General features: G+C 36.8%; 1 protein-coding gene across 4 annotated transcripts in view; it reads right to left on the reverse strand.

The window, feature by feature from the left end:
- The window catches only part of LOC138713546 (uncharacterized), a 226,985-nt gene that overhangs the window by 134,164 nt on the left and 75,629 nt on the right, over positions 1-17,192 (reverse strand). Inside the window, exon 1 of one of the 4 annotated variants that reach the window (XM_069845712.1) lies at positions 12,037-12,252. The exons of the other annotated variants lie outside the window; for them this stretch is intronic. Within the exon in view, the coding sequence (XP_069701813.1) occupies positions 12,037-12,237 (201 nt within the window). The 5' untranslated portion in view covers positions 12,238-12,252. Of the gene's footprint in view, positions 1-12,036; positions 12,253-17,192 lie in introns of those variants that run through there. 4 annotated transcript variants of the gene reach the window in all.

Raw genomic sequence — 17,192 nt, forward strand, 5'->3', positions numbered from 1 at the left:
TTCCATATGATGTTCATCAGCGCATGTGGTGGCAGCATGATGGTGCCTCCGTTCACTTCTCCCAGGGTGTCCAAGATCTTCTGGCGAAGTGGATCGGAAGAGGTGATCCAGTTCATTGGCCTGCCTATTCACTTGAGTTGACACTATTACATTTTTTCTTGTGGGGTCATCTTAAAGCCCTCGTTTATGACAGACCAATCGAATCAGAACAGGACCTAATAGCAAGGATAAAAATTGCCTTTGACACAGTCAGGAACATGTTGGAAATCTTTGAACGAGTGCAACAGTCGATGGTGCAAAGCTGCAATGCCTGTATTGAGGCTGGTGAAGGATATTTTCAACAGTTCTTGTAATTGCATTGGTATTTTAATTGTATTGTTATGAGTGTTATGACCTTCAAGTGTATTCAATATATAAAAGTGTGTAATAAAAATTCAAAGGGTTCGGTTAATTATTATCATTTTGAAGCATTTCCGGACATGGGTTCTTATATGAAAATTGTCTCCTCTACCATCCCTGAAAGTTTGTAACATAGCAACTGAATCACCGTATGATAATGGCTGTTCATAAAAAAATTCTGATGACCAAAACCTATGTAAAGAATCGATTGGTGGTAGTACCATTTCCCATAACAAACCGGAAGTAGAGGTACCTGTGGTCAACTTCGAAATTTCAAATGAGAACATAGGTCATTGAAGGTACCATTGGAAACTGCTTTTAAAAAGAAACAACTTTTACTGAAACTTTTTTTTCTAATTTTTGTTTACTCACAAAGCAACAAAAATGATATCTTCTGAGAAATGCCGTATATTGTTTATGTACATACTATACTGGTAATAGGTACACAATAATTGTAAACACTGCAGGTCTTGAAACCAAGTCACTTTCTACGGTCTTTTATTTTGCATAGTAACAGTGAATTTTGTTTATTCGTCCATATCACATCATCTCCCTGTGGGTTTGCTATTTGGAAAATGTCATTCACGAATGGAGAAACATTCGACATGTTGATGATATTTGGAGAATGCCATCGGAATTGCAGAGAAGCAGCACATGTCTATGCAGAGAGATATCCATTGCGCACCCATCATTCGTGCAATGTTTTCCAGTGTCTTTCAAAACATGTGTGTACAAACAGCATGGCGCAGCTGAAACACAAGGGTGAGCGTATCAGACGACCTATGAGGAATGAGAAAGCTGGGGATGTCCTCATGACTCCACAAGAAGGATTGCCCTTGACTCAAGATTGCACCTAGTACAATGTTTAGAATTCTCAAAGGCAACAAATTTCATCCATATCATATTCATCTCCATCAGGAACTTAAGGGACATGACTTTCAGACTCGTGTTGATATCTGCAACTGGTTTCTAAACACGGACCGTGATTTCGAGCTCAGAATTCTATGGACTAATGAGACAACTTTCAAAAGTAACAGTCAGGTGAATGTCTACAATGTCAATTACTGATCTCTGGTTAATTTACACTGGCTACAGGAAGTGGATTACCAGTACGTGTGGTGCCTGAACATATGGTGTGGCCTACTTGGACACAAAGTCATAGCACCATACTTTTTTGAGAAGAACTTGAATGGTTGAACGTACGCATGCTTCCTCCAAAACATTTTGCACCAGTTGCTTCATGATGTTCCCCTTGCACTTCAGTTATGATGTGGCTTCAGCAGGATGGCTGTCGGGCTCACTTTTCACATAGGGCTAGGCACGTTATTAACAGGTTATTTCTTCTACGGTGGATTGGACGAGGAGGGCCAGTAGCTTGGCTGGCCCGATCTCCTGACTTCGCTCCAAATGTCTTCTTTTTGTGGGGAGAATTAAAGACATGGTCTATCAGGTGCTTCCAGCAACTAGAGAAGACGGGAGACAAAGAATTAGAGAAGCATGTGGGTTTCTCAGGTGTGCCATCAAGGATGTTAGGAGATCAGAACGTTGTTTAGCACAGAGTGATGGACATTTCGAACACTTATTATGAAGAGTGTACGTACATAAACAATGTACCAGTACAACATTTCTCAGAAGATACCATTTTTATTGCTTTGTGAGTAAAGAATAAAAGTTAGGAAAAAAAGGTTTCAGTAAAAGTTGTTTCTTTTTAAAAGTAGTTTCAAATGGTACCTTCAATGACCTATGTTTCCATTTGAAATTTCGAAGTTGACCACAGGTACCCCTACTTCCGGTTTGTTATGGGAAATGTACTACCACCAATCGATTCTTTACATAGGTTTTGGCACAGCTCTCTCTAGTCATGGTCCAGCCCTGGTAAATGTGGCAATGCCGCAGCCCATCCTATCAGCTCAGCAATGTGCCATGTGTTTCAGTGTACGACGCTCTCCTTGCTTGTGGATTTGGGGCTATATTTCCATTGTTATGTCTGTGGTAACATAAACTTTTCATAGCCATGCCAGATAGAATGATGTATGTGTAGTGCCGTGCTGCTTAAGTAACTACGATAAGACAAAAAAGCAGAAGGATAATATTATAAGTTGTTTTCGATTTCATAAAGATCCCAAACTACACAGTGAATGGATTCCTTGGGTTCCACGGGCAGAGTGGTCACCAACCAACAGATCTATGTATGTAAGGAACATTTTAAGGAAAAGTTACTAAAGCTTTGTTGAGAAATACATCGGCAAGGATGGAAAGACGAGTTTTCGTAAACGTGACCAACCAGTTTTATGTGATGGTGCAATTCCGAATGTGTTTCCAAATTTTCCTTCCTATGTAAGCAGAGTGAGTGAAACCAAATGGAAAAATCAGCAACAGAAGAGAGAAGAAATTGACAATCTCCTTAAAAATCGAAAGGAGGATGAAAAGAGACAGGCAGATGAAGAAAACCGTGTATAGCATTTATCTATTTTTTTAGAAAATGTATCAAAGAAACTATCTAAAAAAGACAGGTAATTATTTAAAAACGATTCTTGTTGAATAGTGTATGAACTAGACGTAACTAATGCTCCTAAAATAACTGTTAGCATTAGAATAAACAAGGATTTTAGTATGAAAACGCACATGAATGGTGGACGTCTACCGAATGAAGTTTTAATATGGACAGCCTCTAACTTGCTAATAGCTGTAGAAATTCTTCACTCAGCTTCTGTCTCTAATAGATTTTTGTGATTATTACGTTTCATCAGATACCAATAACAAAAGCACTCTTATAGATCAAATTATTGCCTCGCTACAAAGTTTGAAAAATGTTATTGAAAACAATGAGAACTGTGATGAAAGCAGCTTAAAAAAGTTTGATCTAATATTTACGAAAAAACCTAAGAACGATGTAAATTAAATTATATTTTATTTAACGACACTCGCAAATGCCGAGGTTATATCAGCATCGCCTATGTGCCGGAATTTTGTCCCACAGGAGTTCTTTTACATGACAGTAAATCTACTAACATGGGCCTGTCGCATTTAAGCACACTTAAATGTCATCGACCTGGGCAGGGATCGAACCCACAACCTCGGGCACAGAAGGCCAGTACCATACCGACTGTGCCACCCAGGGCGACAGTATGATCCATTCTCAGTAATTATAAACTCTTTTTTAATTCATATCCAGAATGCCAAGTGTTACGATATGATTAGACTCAACACCATCTTGTCATTACCGCACCCTTGATAGCCTATCTAAGAAAACTTTCTTCGTTGTTTCAATATCTGAGAATAGAAAGCTCTTGAAACATGTTACGCAATATTCAGAGAGTGAAAAAATTGTGAAAATTCAAGTAAAAGGAACTTAGACTACAAAAATGGACGATTGTTTGGGGTTGCTGCAAATAAAACAGAGTATGATCTCGCGAAAAGTGATGTACTGGTGACTTTTTTAATTAGTGCTGCATTTTGGTAATTTTAAAAAGGTGATAAAACTTGTTGCGGTTAAACAACTTACAGGGCCAGGTTCAGTAGAAATACGTAAAATTATCTCACAACAAATACATGTGTGTGGATTGCAAAACAGTGTGTATTATACTCATAACTGACAATAATAGGGTGAATCACATAATGTTTAGTGAACTCACTAAAGATTCAGGAAGTCATTACTTTTCGTTTGAAATAGAAAAACAATGTAGCCTAAGCTTTTCTCGCATTTAACAGCCATGCAACAGGACAGGACGGCAACTAATGTGCCGTCCGACATTGCCACGTAGTGTGGGCTGAGCCATGACTAGAAAGGACTATAGTTTTGGTCATAAAAATTTTTTTATGAACAACCAGTACCATATAGTTCTCGAGAAAAAAGCCTGATATGGGTGGTCTGAAGCACCCGAATATAGGTATATTGGAGTACTTTTCACTCGACCACTGTACACCTGCTTATATCACACCCAGTTTCTAAACATGAAAAATGAAATCTCACAAACTCAGAACATAGGCTATTAATCATATTATATTTTATGTCATATACAGAATACAGATACAGTATAATCTAGCATAAGTCATTTTTGGATGTAAAGAATATTTTGAGAGACATATTTCAGAAATTAAGAGATAGTTCTTTCCAGTAGCCGTAACATTCAACATTGGCAACATGATTATACAGATATAATTTCGCAGTTTTCGGACATGGACAACAATATTTTGAGGGACATATACTTTAGAATTAATATACTGTTATTTTCAGTGGACTTACGTGCATTCACATATGTAGGTCTGCTATATTAGCAAGATGGAAAATGTATAATTGAATTGCTTTTTGATATGCGTACAATTCTTTGTTTTCCCATCTATTCTATAAATATATATAGATGTTTAGGTGGGATCACTCGAAAACAAGCTACATAGCTGACAATGTGGAAAACATGAAGTTTCAAAGTTAATGCCTGAAACTTTGATTGTCCTTGAGCTTTATTTTAATATGGTCAATAGCAATTGCAGTTTCTTAAAATAGAAAGTGATACTAGTGAGTATCATAGGAACATGTGAGATAAAAACATCTCCTTTCGTTTTGTTAGTTAAAATACTGTCACTTCTATTACGAGGATGGACTGGAAAGTAACGCACAATAATTTTTTTCTGTGTTGGTATTGCTGCTAGGATGGTGACATTTCACCGAGATATGGTTTGAAGTTTTCACTACAGACACAATTTTTTTTGCATGTGCAGCTCTAGCAAGAGAAGCGTGAACTAAGCAAAAAAATTAGCGTGCATGTTACTGTCATCAACTTGTGAAGAGCAGCGAAGTGTTGCACGATTTTCGTGGGCTAAAGGACATAACCCGAGTGAATTTCACAGGGACATGTGTGGAGTGTACGGGGCAGACTGTATGGACTGTAGCAACATCTCCAGGTGGTGCGCATTCTTCGCAGATGGCCGCGAGAACCTTTGTGATGTGCCATGTTCAGAGTGGCCAATAACGGCTGTAATCCAGTGGAATGTTACTGGCATTGAGACGGCAACTTTGATCGGCTGGTGGATCCAATTGCGAACCTTATCTCAGCAGTTCAACATTTCATATGGTGTGGTGTACTATATCGTGCATGACATATTGAATTTTCATAAAGTTAATGCCCGCTGGGTGCCTAAGAACCTGACAAACCACAAGGGCCAGCGAATGATGACATCCTTGGGCCACTTAACTTGTTATGCTGCAGAAGGTAAGACTTTCTGAAAGGAATTGTCACTGGTGATGAGTCCTCGGTGTACCACTAGACGCCCAAAACAAAGCAGACCTCTATGGAGTGGAAACATGCTGCTTCTCCAGTAAAGAAAAAATTCGAAGTGACGCAATCTGCTAACGAAGTGCTTGTGACATTGTTCTGGGATATGCATGGTGTTTTGTTGGTGGACTTTGCTAAACATGTCGCCACTGTGAATGCTGCAGCCTACATTCAAATGTTGGTAAAGTTGCATCGTGCCCTTCGTGACAAACTCCATAACATTAATCCTGATGATGTCAAACTTCTTCATGACAATGCTCGCCCTCATGTTCCGTCTTCTTCATGAGAAAATCAACAATTTGGTTGGGAGGTGCTCCAGCACCCACCATACCTTGCCATACCTTGCACTATCGAACTTTTATCTGTTTGGTCCCATGAAGAAATTCCTGGCTGGCTATCGCTTTGCAACAGATGTGAAAGTGCAATCAACTGTCCGCAGATGGCTATATTCCAACCAAACAGACTTCTGAGAACAGGGTATACTGACTGGTACCACGATGGAAGAAATGTGTTGAGAAACTTGGCACCTATGTAGAACAATAGCTGAAAGATGTGAGTTCATTTGTGTATTTTTTATTTTTGTTTACCTATTAAACTTTTTTTTTTTTTAATTATTATGCGTTACTTTCCGATCCACCCTAGTAAATTTTGCATGAAGTTTTTCACACCAACTCTTGTTCCATTGCATAATTTTGGTGGGTCAGTATTTCGCAATTATATTATTGGTGATTCAATATTAAGTATTAAATTATGTGCTGGAATCCTTGTGGTTTCAAATAATTTAAGAATTCAGTTGAATAAAATACAGGCTGCACACTATCTAAACTGTATCGAGCAACATACAATATGGTCCCGTACTGTGTAATAGCTGCTAAGTACATGAATGTTCTAGATTTTGTCTTATCAACAATGTTATTTAATTTTGTGTAATTTTTTCCATGGCCCCATGAAAGCTGAAAGCCAATGTTGAATGTAACAGAAATAAACAATTGACTATAGAAGAGACTATTTTAATATTACAGGTGCATGTATTTGATTGTATTTATTTTTAATTTTTACTTTTTACAATAATTTAACATTAATTTGTCCGACTTTATTGTAGCCTATGTTTTTCTCCAAGTTATGAAGGCCAAATGTGCAAACTTGCAAACTTTGGCAAATACTGGTCACTTTTATATATTATATATTAAATAAATTAAGTGAGACCTACTACTTTCTGGTATTATAAATATGTCTGTGTGCACGGTACAGAAGACAGAAATTTGTATTCTTATTTGTGTGCATACATAAACATCAAAGTTAAGATAATAGAATATTGATGGCCCAGTTCAAAAGGAAACAACTCAAAATTTAAAGTTTTGAGGAATCTGAATTTAAAACTTCATGTTGCTGTGAAAAATCCAATTAACACACTCTAATTTGAAACTTACAGTATCAATCAACCTTCTTAATGTATCCAGCTGTTTGCTGACAACATAAAGTCCACTATAGTCCACTATAGGCTATTCAGTTGTTGTTTTTTACGAGAAATGAGGGGTATTTTGAAACTTAGAGTAGGCCTATATATTATTATAAAACATCATTAACAGAATTTGGAGTAATTTCAACAATCCTTTGATTTTTCACAGCAATATAAAGCTTTAAAATACAGGTTTCTCAAAACTTTAAATTTTGAGTTGTTTTCTTTTTGAATTGGGCCATCAATATGCTATCATCAAGCCTTTTATGATATTTAATTCTTTTTTGTCTTAGTTTTGTATTTGTCTTTCAGGCCTGTATTTCTGGCCAATTCTCAGCAGTTGAGTATCCTCCAATTATTTCCATATTAATAAACGATGTAATTGAAACTTTTATTTAGTATTAATCCTTAAGTAGACGCGTGGAGTGTTTAAGAATCCCCACACCACTTCTAAGAATTGTTAAAAGAAATATACTAAACCTATTCCGGTGCTTCTGTGATCCTGTGTCCTTTCAATAGTACATTGACCTTTCTTTCATGAAAACTAAATCTGATGCACCATTAAAAGTACTGAAATAGCAAGCATATTTCCTTTATGACTCTGGAATTCCCACGTGATCACAAATGTAAGTCTCTGTGAAAGTAATGGTTCAGTTGTAACCTGTTTTACGAGTGATATGGTGCTTTCATACTGCGTTGTTCTATAATAGTGCTAAAATGTGTAGTTATGAGTCAGAAGTCATTAGAATTCGTAAATTGCTGGTAGAAGTAGATACTGATAGCGAAAATATTGGTGAATCTGATTCTGGTGAATCTGATAATTGTGAAGAAGTCAATCACAACAGTGAAAGTGAAACAGAGGATGATGACATTAGTGACAATGAAAGAGACGATGATGAAGATTGTGAAGTTTCTATGGCTTAAAAATTTGGAATAAAGTTTACATTGGAAAAGATAAAGAAACCAAATGGAACAAATGTCATCCTCCACGAAATATTAGGACAAGAAAAATAAATATCATCAGGCATCTTCTCAGTGTAAAAACAGCTACTAAGAATGCTAAATTGCCTCTTGAGTGTTTTTCATTGTTTATTGATGATACACACATCAAAAAAAGTTTTGCATCACCTGTAGAAGTGCTATTTACACTCCAGTTCAAGCAATGTCCATAAAAACATTTGAAAGCTATCCTTTCAACTGTCTGAAAAACGTAAACAATGTTGAGAAAGAGTAGAAGTCTATCCTAGAAACTGACTGAAAAAGTAAACAGATGTAAACAGAAGTGCAAAAAATCTCATTTCTCAGCGAATAGCTCAGGGTAAAACAGTTTTATTTCATTCTAACGAGGTTGAACAATGGCAAGGCAGACAATTACGAACTTCAACTGTGTGAGGATTGTTTCTCTATGTCAGGAAGGACTGTCTTCATGGCAAGTAGTGAGACGCGTAAGGATTGAACCAGAGTGATGTGGTACGGACCTGGAATCGCTTCTGAAGCACAGGTAATGTCGATGAAATGCCCCATAGTGGTCGTCCTCGGGTAACAACAGAATGTGATGACTGATATCTGCGAATTATTGCTATGAGAAACGTTGAGAATACTGCTGCCTTGATTAACAATGACTTTCAAACTGCAACAGGGAGATGCATATCCAATCAGACTTTACAAAACCGATTACATTATAGCAGACTGCACTCCAGACGTCCATGAAGAGGCCCAACTCTTACACCCAGGCACCATGGACAACGTTACACCTGGACAAGAAATCATCACCAATGGATTGTACAAAATTGGCACAAAGTTCTATTCATGGATGAATGCCGAATATGCCTTGCCAAATAATCATCGACAACGTGTGTGGAGAGAATCAGGTAATGCTGCACGACTCAGACATCCCTACAATCAAATGCAGCAAGGTGGCGGGTCAGTGATGTTTCAGAGTGGCATATGTTGGGTTGCTGGACACAATTGGTGTCGATCCAAGGAATGCTGAGGACTCCACAGTATAGGGACAACATTCTTCAAGCCATAGTAGCACCATTTAATCGGAGAAGGATTCATGTTTATGGACGATAACTCCAAAGTCCATCGTGCAGCTGTCATCAATGACTTCTGTAATCGTGAAAGAATTGCCAGGCTTGAATGGCCCGCATGTTCTCCAAACATGAATCCAATTGAGCATGTCTGGGATCAACTAAAGAGAGCCATTCGTGCATGCCCTGACCTCCCACACAATCTCAAAGACCTATGCAGAGTTGCTGTAGAAAGAATGGGACAGACTGGATCAACAATGTGCTGATAAACAGTATGCCACGAAGAGTCCAAGCATTAATCAATGCAAGAGGAATCACTACACTCTATTGAAGTTGCTAAGATAGAGATTTGGGACTCCAGCAAATACTCAATTTTCATTTGGCCATCCACACTATTGTTATAATTTTGTTAAAAACTGTTATTTTTTTGTCAACAACTGTTAAAAATAAATACATTTTCATATCTTACCTTTCCTTGGTCTTGTCTTTTATTGAAGGTCTGGTTGACAGGTGATGCAAAACTTTTTTGTCGTGTGTATAATGATAAGACACATAGCTTCTTGCATAAACATTATTTACATATAGTTTTTTTAGGAAATTTTTCAAGAGAAAGAGACACGAAGAGAACAAATGAAAATGAAATAAAAACTGTGGTTGGACTTCTAATATTGGCAAAATGTTACAGGTCAGGGCACCAAAATCTAAAAGACTTGTGGAACAAAAATGGGTTTGGTGTTGAAATATTTCATGCGACAATGAACCTGCAGTGATTTCTTTTATTATGCTCTTCAGAATTTGATGACATCAGAGATCGACAACAGAGAAGAGACCTCGATAATCTGGCTCCATAGAGAAATCTTCAAGTTGTTTCTGGAGAATTGTGAAAAGTATTACTCTTTCTCTGAATAAACAACAAAAGATGAACAATTAGTGCCTTTTAGAGGGAGATGCAGTTATTGGGTGTATATCCCAAGTAAGCCAGCTAAATATGGCTTGAAAATATCTGTGATACAAGAACATGATACACACAAATAATGGAAATTTATTCGGGTAATCAACCTGAAGGGCCCTACAAAGTTTTTCCAATTCTCCAACAAAAGTTGTGAAGAGGCTTGTTCGACCGATAGAATGAAGTGGTAGAAATGTGATGGCAGATAAATAATTGGTTCTGTGACTTTCCTCTGACAGATGAACTGCAAAAGAAAAAATCTCATCCCTGTTGGATCTCTTCATAAAAACAAGAAGGAGCTTCCACCTGAGCTGGTTTCTACACAGAAAAGAGAAATAAAGAGTAGCCTATTTGCTTTTAGGGAAAATGTTACGGCAGTCTCATATGTACCAAAAAGGGGGAAAAATGCAATTCTCTTGTCATCAATGCACTTTGATGATAAAATAGATCCCCTGGTACTGGTGATAAGAAACCAGAAATAATAACAATGTATAACATGACAAAGGCTGGAGTGGACACAGTAGATGAGATGTGTGCTACTTATTCCACTTCAAGAAGATGTAGGCGATAGCCTCTGGCTTTATTCTTTCGCCTTCTAGATATTGCCGAAATAAATGCACAAAAAATATTTTCATCTAATAACCCCAGTCATGACATTATATGCAGAATGCTTCTACGTGAAGTAGCGGAGTGTTTGGTGAAACCAGAAATCCAGAAAAGAATCAATTTGCATTACTTCACCAAGGATCTAGGAGCAAAAGCAGCAAAATTGTTACGAGTTACCGAGGAAAACCAAGGTCAAACATTATGGGAACAAGCACTGAAGCCAGGACGATGTACAATATGCCCAAGAAAAAAGAACAAGAAACAAATGCCTACTGCTGCAAGTGCTATGAAGTGATGTGTGTGAAACATATGAAGAATGTCTGTGAAAAGTGCTTCGAGCGAGACAATGAGTGAAATGGAGTATTTTGCTTAAAAAAAAAAAAAAAAAAAAAAAAGGAAGACTTTTTACAATTGCTACAATTTATGTTTTCTCTTACTGATTTATGTTTAGTTTTATGGGTGTGTGTGTGTGTGTAAAGTGTAAAGAGTGAAGGTGTTTGAAAACAGAATAAAGAGACTAGGAAAACAATAGCCTCCAATCTGATGCAGCGCTTCAATGTGGAGGAAGAGGAGGAGGAGTTCTTGGCGAAAATTGTGACTGGAAATGAGACTTGGGTTCATTTTTTTGAACCTGAGTCCAAGAGGCAGTCGATGGAATGGCATCACACAATATCACCAAAGAAGAAAAAATTCAAAACTGTGTGATCTGCAGGAAAAGTTATGGCAAGTCTTTTGGGATGTGAAGGGTGTGATTCTGGTTGATTTTTTGGAGCAGGGGCACACAATCAAAAGCTACGGCGAATATTATTCTTTTGCACAACAATGCAAGACCACGCATCAGTCAATACACTCCTGGCAAGATTGTGAAAATTGGTTGGGAAGTCTTGTCTCATCCACCATACAGCTCTGACCTACACCATCAGACTTCCATCTGTTTGGTCCACTAAAGAAAGCTCATCGTGGGCATTACTTTGAAGATGAAGAGACCCTGAAAAATTCCATGCGCGAATGGCTGAGAAAGAAGGACCATGATTTTTATCATGCTGGAATACATGCTCTTGTTTGAAGGTAGACAAAAACTGTGGAAAAGGACGGAGATTACATTGAAAAGTAACAAATTAATCGTGAATGTTGTGGCTGTTATGCTATGTAAATTTCATTTAATTTTCTTGTAAATTAAAAGAGAGAAAAGAATTATGAAGTATTACATTCTGATTCCCCTCGTAGTTGATCTAAGATATCTAAAATGCTTTACAAGTTCTTTATATTTATATTTAAATTCGGTCAATCTATAACTTTTACATAATTCATTCATACATGTTCTGGAAGTCTTGAGTTCGAAGTGCAGTGAACTGTATCTGGAAGTCTTGGGTTCGAAGTGCAGTGAACTGTATCTGGAAGACTTTGGGTTCGACATACCGTGAACTTAAGTGAGTGAGCTAGAAGAACTAGCCAAGGTGAACGAACTGTGAACTGAGAACTGACAGTTTTGTTCTGTACATAGTGCTTCGTGAACATTGGTGTTCTTCTCAATAATACACGTGAGTTGTCATTGTCGTTTGGGGAGTGCAATAACGACTACTGTGTTGCTGTGTTGAGTGGAATACCCATTGTTGACGGGTGTGTGGTTAAAGTTAGAAATAAAAGTTACAATATCTATCAATAAATATACAACATAATACTGAGTAAATTCATTAGTTAGTCTAATTAAATTAAATTTCTTTAAAAAATCTTTTGTACTATCATTTATAATGTTGAGTAAAAAGACAATAGTATTCTGATCAGAACAGAACAGTATGATACACACAAGCCAACTACTTGTCTTCATGTAAAGAAGTTACAACATTATCAATACAACTTTCAAATCGAGAAAGTTCATTTACTGTCAGTCTTAACTCATAACTATTAAGTATATTAATAAAGTCGTTTCTTTCAGTAAAAGTGCAAGTAAAATCAATATTAAAATCACCTGTTATAATAATATTATTTGTTTTATCATTATACAATATTCACCATTCGTATAATGTATTTAAAAAATCATCATGGCAGTCTTCATTTTGTTCAGATATTACACTTAAATAACTGATATACATAAGTATGTAGTACACATTTCAAAAACAAAATCTATGGCAATACTAGAAACACCAATATCCCTAATTCCAGCCAGACAATCCTTTAGGTAGATAGCTGAACCTTCATGTTTTTTTTTTTTTTTAAGATCTGCAATAGTCAACCAAATAGTATTCTACCTCTTGGAGGAGGTCACTGATAAAGGTGCTTTACAAAGGCAAAGGATCCCAGGACTCTCCTGATTCATACAGGGGGATTGCGCTAGAATGCGCCACTTTTAAAATGTTGTCCAGCGTCATTCGAAATAGGATACTTGACCGACTAATGGAGGTAATACCAACAGAGCAATATGGCTTCATACCTGGCAAGTCAACAGTACAGGCAGTGCAACGTGTACTCGAATATATTAAAGACTCGATAAATAAACCAAAAGGCCATGTTTTCGCTGCCTTCATCGATTACAAGAAAGCCTTCGATGGTATAAACAGAAACACCCTAATGCAGAAACTTGAGGCAGTACTAGGCCCAGAAGATCAGTTCTTCAGCCTCATAAAGAACATCATGGAAACAAATATAATAAACATCAGCGACAGTCTTCTTGAATCACCAGACATCATACAAACGAATGGTGTATTGCAAGGGGATCCTTTGAGCCCCATAATGTTCAATCTGGTTACGCACGATGTGGTTCAGAAGATAGCAACCCAAGACGTGAAAATGTACCTGTATGCAGATGATATGGTTGTGCTAAGCAACAACAGGACCTCACTCCAAGAGGCAATCAACAACCTAGTTGTATGGTCCCAGGACAACGACATGCAGATAAACCAAAACAAGACGAAAATAATGAAGTTACGAAAAGGAGGGAAATTATCCTCAAAGGACAAGTTTATCTGCGAAACTCAAACCCTCGAAATAGTAAAATATTTCAAATATCTAGGGGTGACCCTGCAAGTAACCGGATTCACGTTCACCAGGCATATTGAGGATAGAACAGTCGTGGCAATCAAGGCCACAATGGGGATACGAAACCTCAAGTCCCTGTCACTCGGAACCTCAATTGCATTGTTCAAACTCAAAGTCGCACCAGTAGCATCATATGCCATTGAGATAATATGGACGTACCTGAGCTACCAAAACCTGAAAACTTTGGACAGAGCTAAGTCCAGATATATAAAAAGAACACTCTGCATCTCCAAGTTCGCTCCAACCCGACTCGTGTACCAGCTGGCAGGAACAACGTCCTTCATAGAAGATTTAATGGCCACCTACAACCTGACACCAACCCCAGCCAGTACGAAGTTTTTTGACGAATGACGACAGAAAGCCGCAGAAATTGACCCGGCATTTTTCCGCACCCCAGCCATGAACAACGAGGAATGGAAAGCAGCCAACTTCGAGCTACGTCACCATTACACAAGGGGAGCAATCCATGGTTTTCACTACCGCATCTGTACTAGAAAAGGTTTTCACCAGGTGACCAGTGATTGTGCGTGTATAATCTGTGGACTGCATTGCCCGCTATATCACCTCTTTGAGTGCTCACTAAGAACATTGCCGCAGTCATATTACGCTAAAGATGAATGACAAAGAACTGCGTACGACATATTCACAATGCTCGATATACACAATGTGTTTATTAAATATTTTACTAAATAGTATTCTGGTATTATAATTGTGTTAAGTTCATTATAAGTTAACCAATGTTTAGTGACACACAACACATCAACATGTAAATCATAAAGTAATTTAGAAATATAGTCTATTTTCTTTCAAATGCTCAGAACATTCTGATAATGAACTCTTTGTTCATTTTTCAAGTTATAATACTATTCAATGTATGTATTATCATTTATCTTGTAGTATGTATTCACCTGTCTTTTTGCTTCTTACAAAACGAAAAAAAAGTCTCACGCATGCATTATTCGGCCATATTTTAGGATTTAAGGCAATGTTCGTATGTTCCTCGTAATGTTGATACAAAAAGAATACAAATCAGGATTCCTAGACGCTAGTTTAACACAATTACATTTACTGTTGGTTTTAAAGAATCAATCAATTGTTCAGGTTGTCATTCTGCATTCAATCTGTTTACCAGTACATTTAGACATACTACTTTTGGCATCCCTTTGCTGCCATTTGTAACTATCTTTCCGATTACAACAGGACAACTTTGTTAATATTTATTACGTTTTATAACTTATTTTTATGTTTCTGTTGATATGTGAGCATTATCAGTGTGCATCGCTAATGTAATTGACCTTAGACTGATCTGCCAAAGTGTTGTCTAAAGAATTGAGCAATGATATTTTATCTTCTTTCTCGTCAAACATTCGTCGGAATTTTATTGCCACGCAATATTGAATGTTTATTATATTTATTAACATATACATCACAAGAACCACTTTCTTACTATGATCACAACATGAAACAGTCGGTATACAAACAGATTTAGTGCTACACATTGAAAATGTTCATCAGTTCTACATGTTTAGTTAAAATGTCTACTTTCTAATGTAATTAATTCATTATTACTTCTTTTGTATTAAAAATATATTTAACAAATTTAAAGTTCACTTTGTTATTGTTGTCCACTAATTCTGACAGAGCATCACACAGTTCAATATGAGCATTATTTGTATAGGCAACTTCATCAATACAACATTTTATTATCAAATTGTCAAGAAACTCGATGCTATTAAATAATTTAGCACAACTTACACAAAAAGCATTGTTACATTCCAGACGCTTAACACCACTCACTTACCTGATCTATTTACAACAGCTTTTGTATATGACATTTTTATCGTAAAAACAGCCATTAGTGCTTTATGGTAAAACTGACAATGATTAATTTACGAGTAATATTGTTTAATATTTTGTGTGAAACTGTGTGATGCTTGGTTGAAACTGTCAAAGTATGGTTTTGGTCAAATAATCTTGTAATAAATATGAGTAAAACTGAAAATATACTTTTCTTTTTACATTCTGTAATTAGTTTTAATGACGTTGATACATCTGAACAAGTTAAATTATTGGGTATAACGTTAGATAATAAACCACTGCCTGCTGGATCACATCCTCTGGCTGCTTATAGGATGCAATCCAGCAGGCAGTGTAATAAACTGAAGTGGGAAAAATATGTTGATAACATTTGTAAGAAATTATCTACAGTAATTTTTTTACTAAAAACTGAGAATTATTGTTACTCATGATATGTTACTAACTGCATATTATACCTTTTTTCACCCAATTTCAAATTATGGTATTAGACTTTCAGGGAATTCGCCTTCAGCGGTGAAAGCCTTCATTTGGCAAAAAAAAAAAAAAAAAAACTATAAGATGCATTCAATGACTCTGTAAAAGAGATTCTTGTAGAGGTTATGGCATTATCTTCCTTGTTCATTTACACTGATCTGGTTTATATCAAGAAATATAAACAAGAACTTTTTGAACGCTCTTTTTATCATAATTATGGTACCAGAAATTTGCAGATATAAATCACTGCCTTCTGGATCCCCTCGCCCAGCGTCTCGTTGTTAACTGCCTGCTCTATGCTATAGTTTAACATGGAACCCGCCATACACATGTATTGACATAATTCTCCACTATAGGCGCCACCCAACGCACATATATCAGTACAATGGTGTGGTGTATAGCAGTGCATATCTATACATGTCGGTGTTTGAACTTCACGCACAGATTTACATAGTCGCAAACGTAGTAATGGTTGAAAACGGTTAATTGTTGTGTACCTTTTTGTAAATCCAAACAGGGAAAATCTATTTCGGTAGGAATAATATTTCATGACATTCCCTCGGCAGAAGAACTTCGAGAAAGGTGGCTAGCTGTCATAAGAAGACAATGTGATGCCAAAGGAAGTAAGTGGATTCCATCCGATTATGCACGTGTTTGTAGCCTTCATTTTCAAGAAGAAAACTATAGGGAAAAATTGTAAAAGAAAGATTTTAAAGCCTGGTGTTGTATCAACCATATTTCTTGATTATCCGAGCTATCGTCAGAACAACAAGAACTCCACAGAAAATACGAGAAAGGACATATCGAGAAGAACGACAAACAATCAGCAGTGGAATGAAAGGCACGTAGAGAGTGGCATCGGAATTCAAGTTGATTTTCCGACAAGAAATAATGCTCACCAAAGGATAATAAATAGTAGGCTTTGATCCAGAATACAGAGACTGCAAAAACAATTGGCAGATGTAAAATCTGTAAAATCTGAATCTGAAAATGCACAGAAAAAGCTCGACGAGTGTCCAGAAATAAAGAAAATTAATATAATAAAAGAAGCTGCAAACGAAAAGCTGTGTACCTATTGGACCAAATTAATAATTTCGAAAGGAAAAAACGGGAGTGGTGAGAACAATCTATTCAATACTGCGTTG

The sequence above is a fragment of the Periplaneta americana genome, chromosome 14, assembly GCF_040183065.1.
Source record: "Periplaneta americana isolate PAMFEO1 chromosome 14, P.americana_PAMFEO1_priV1, whole genome shotgun sequence".
Taxonomy (NCBI): Eukaryota; Metazoa; Arthropoda; class Insecta; order Blattodea; family Blattidae; genus Periplaneta; species Periplaneta americana.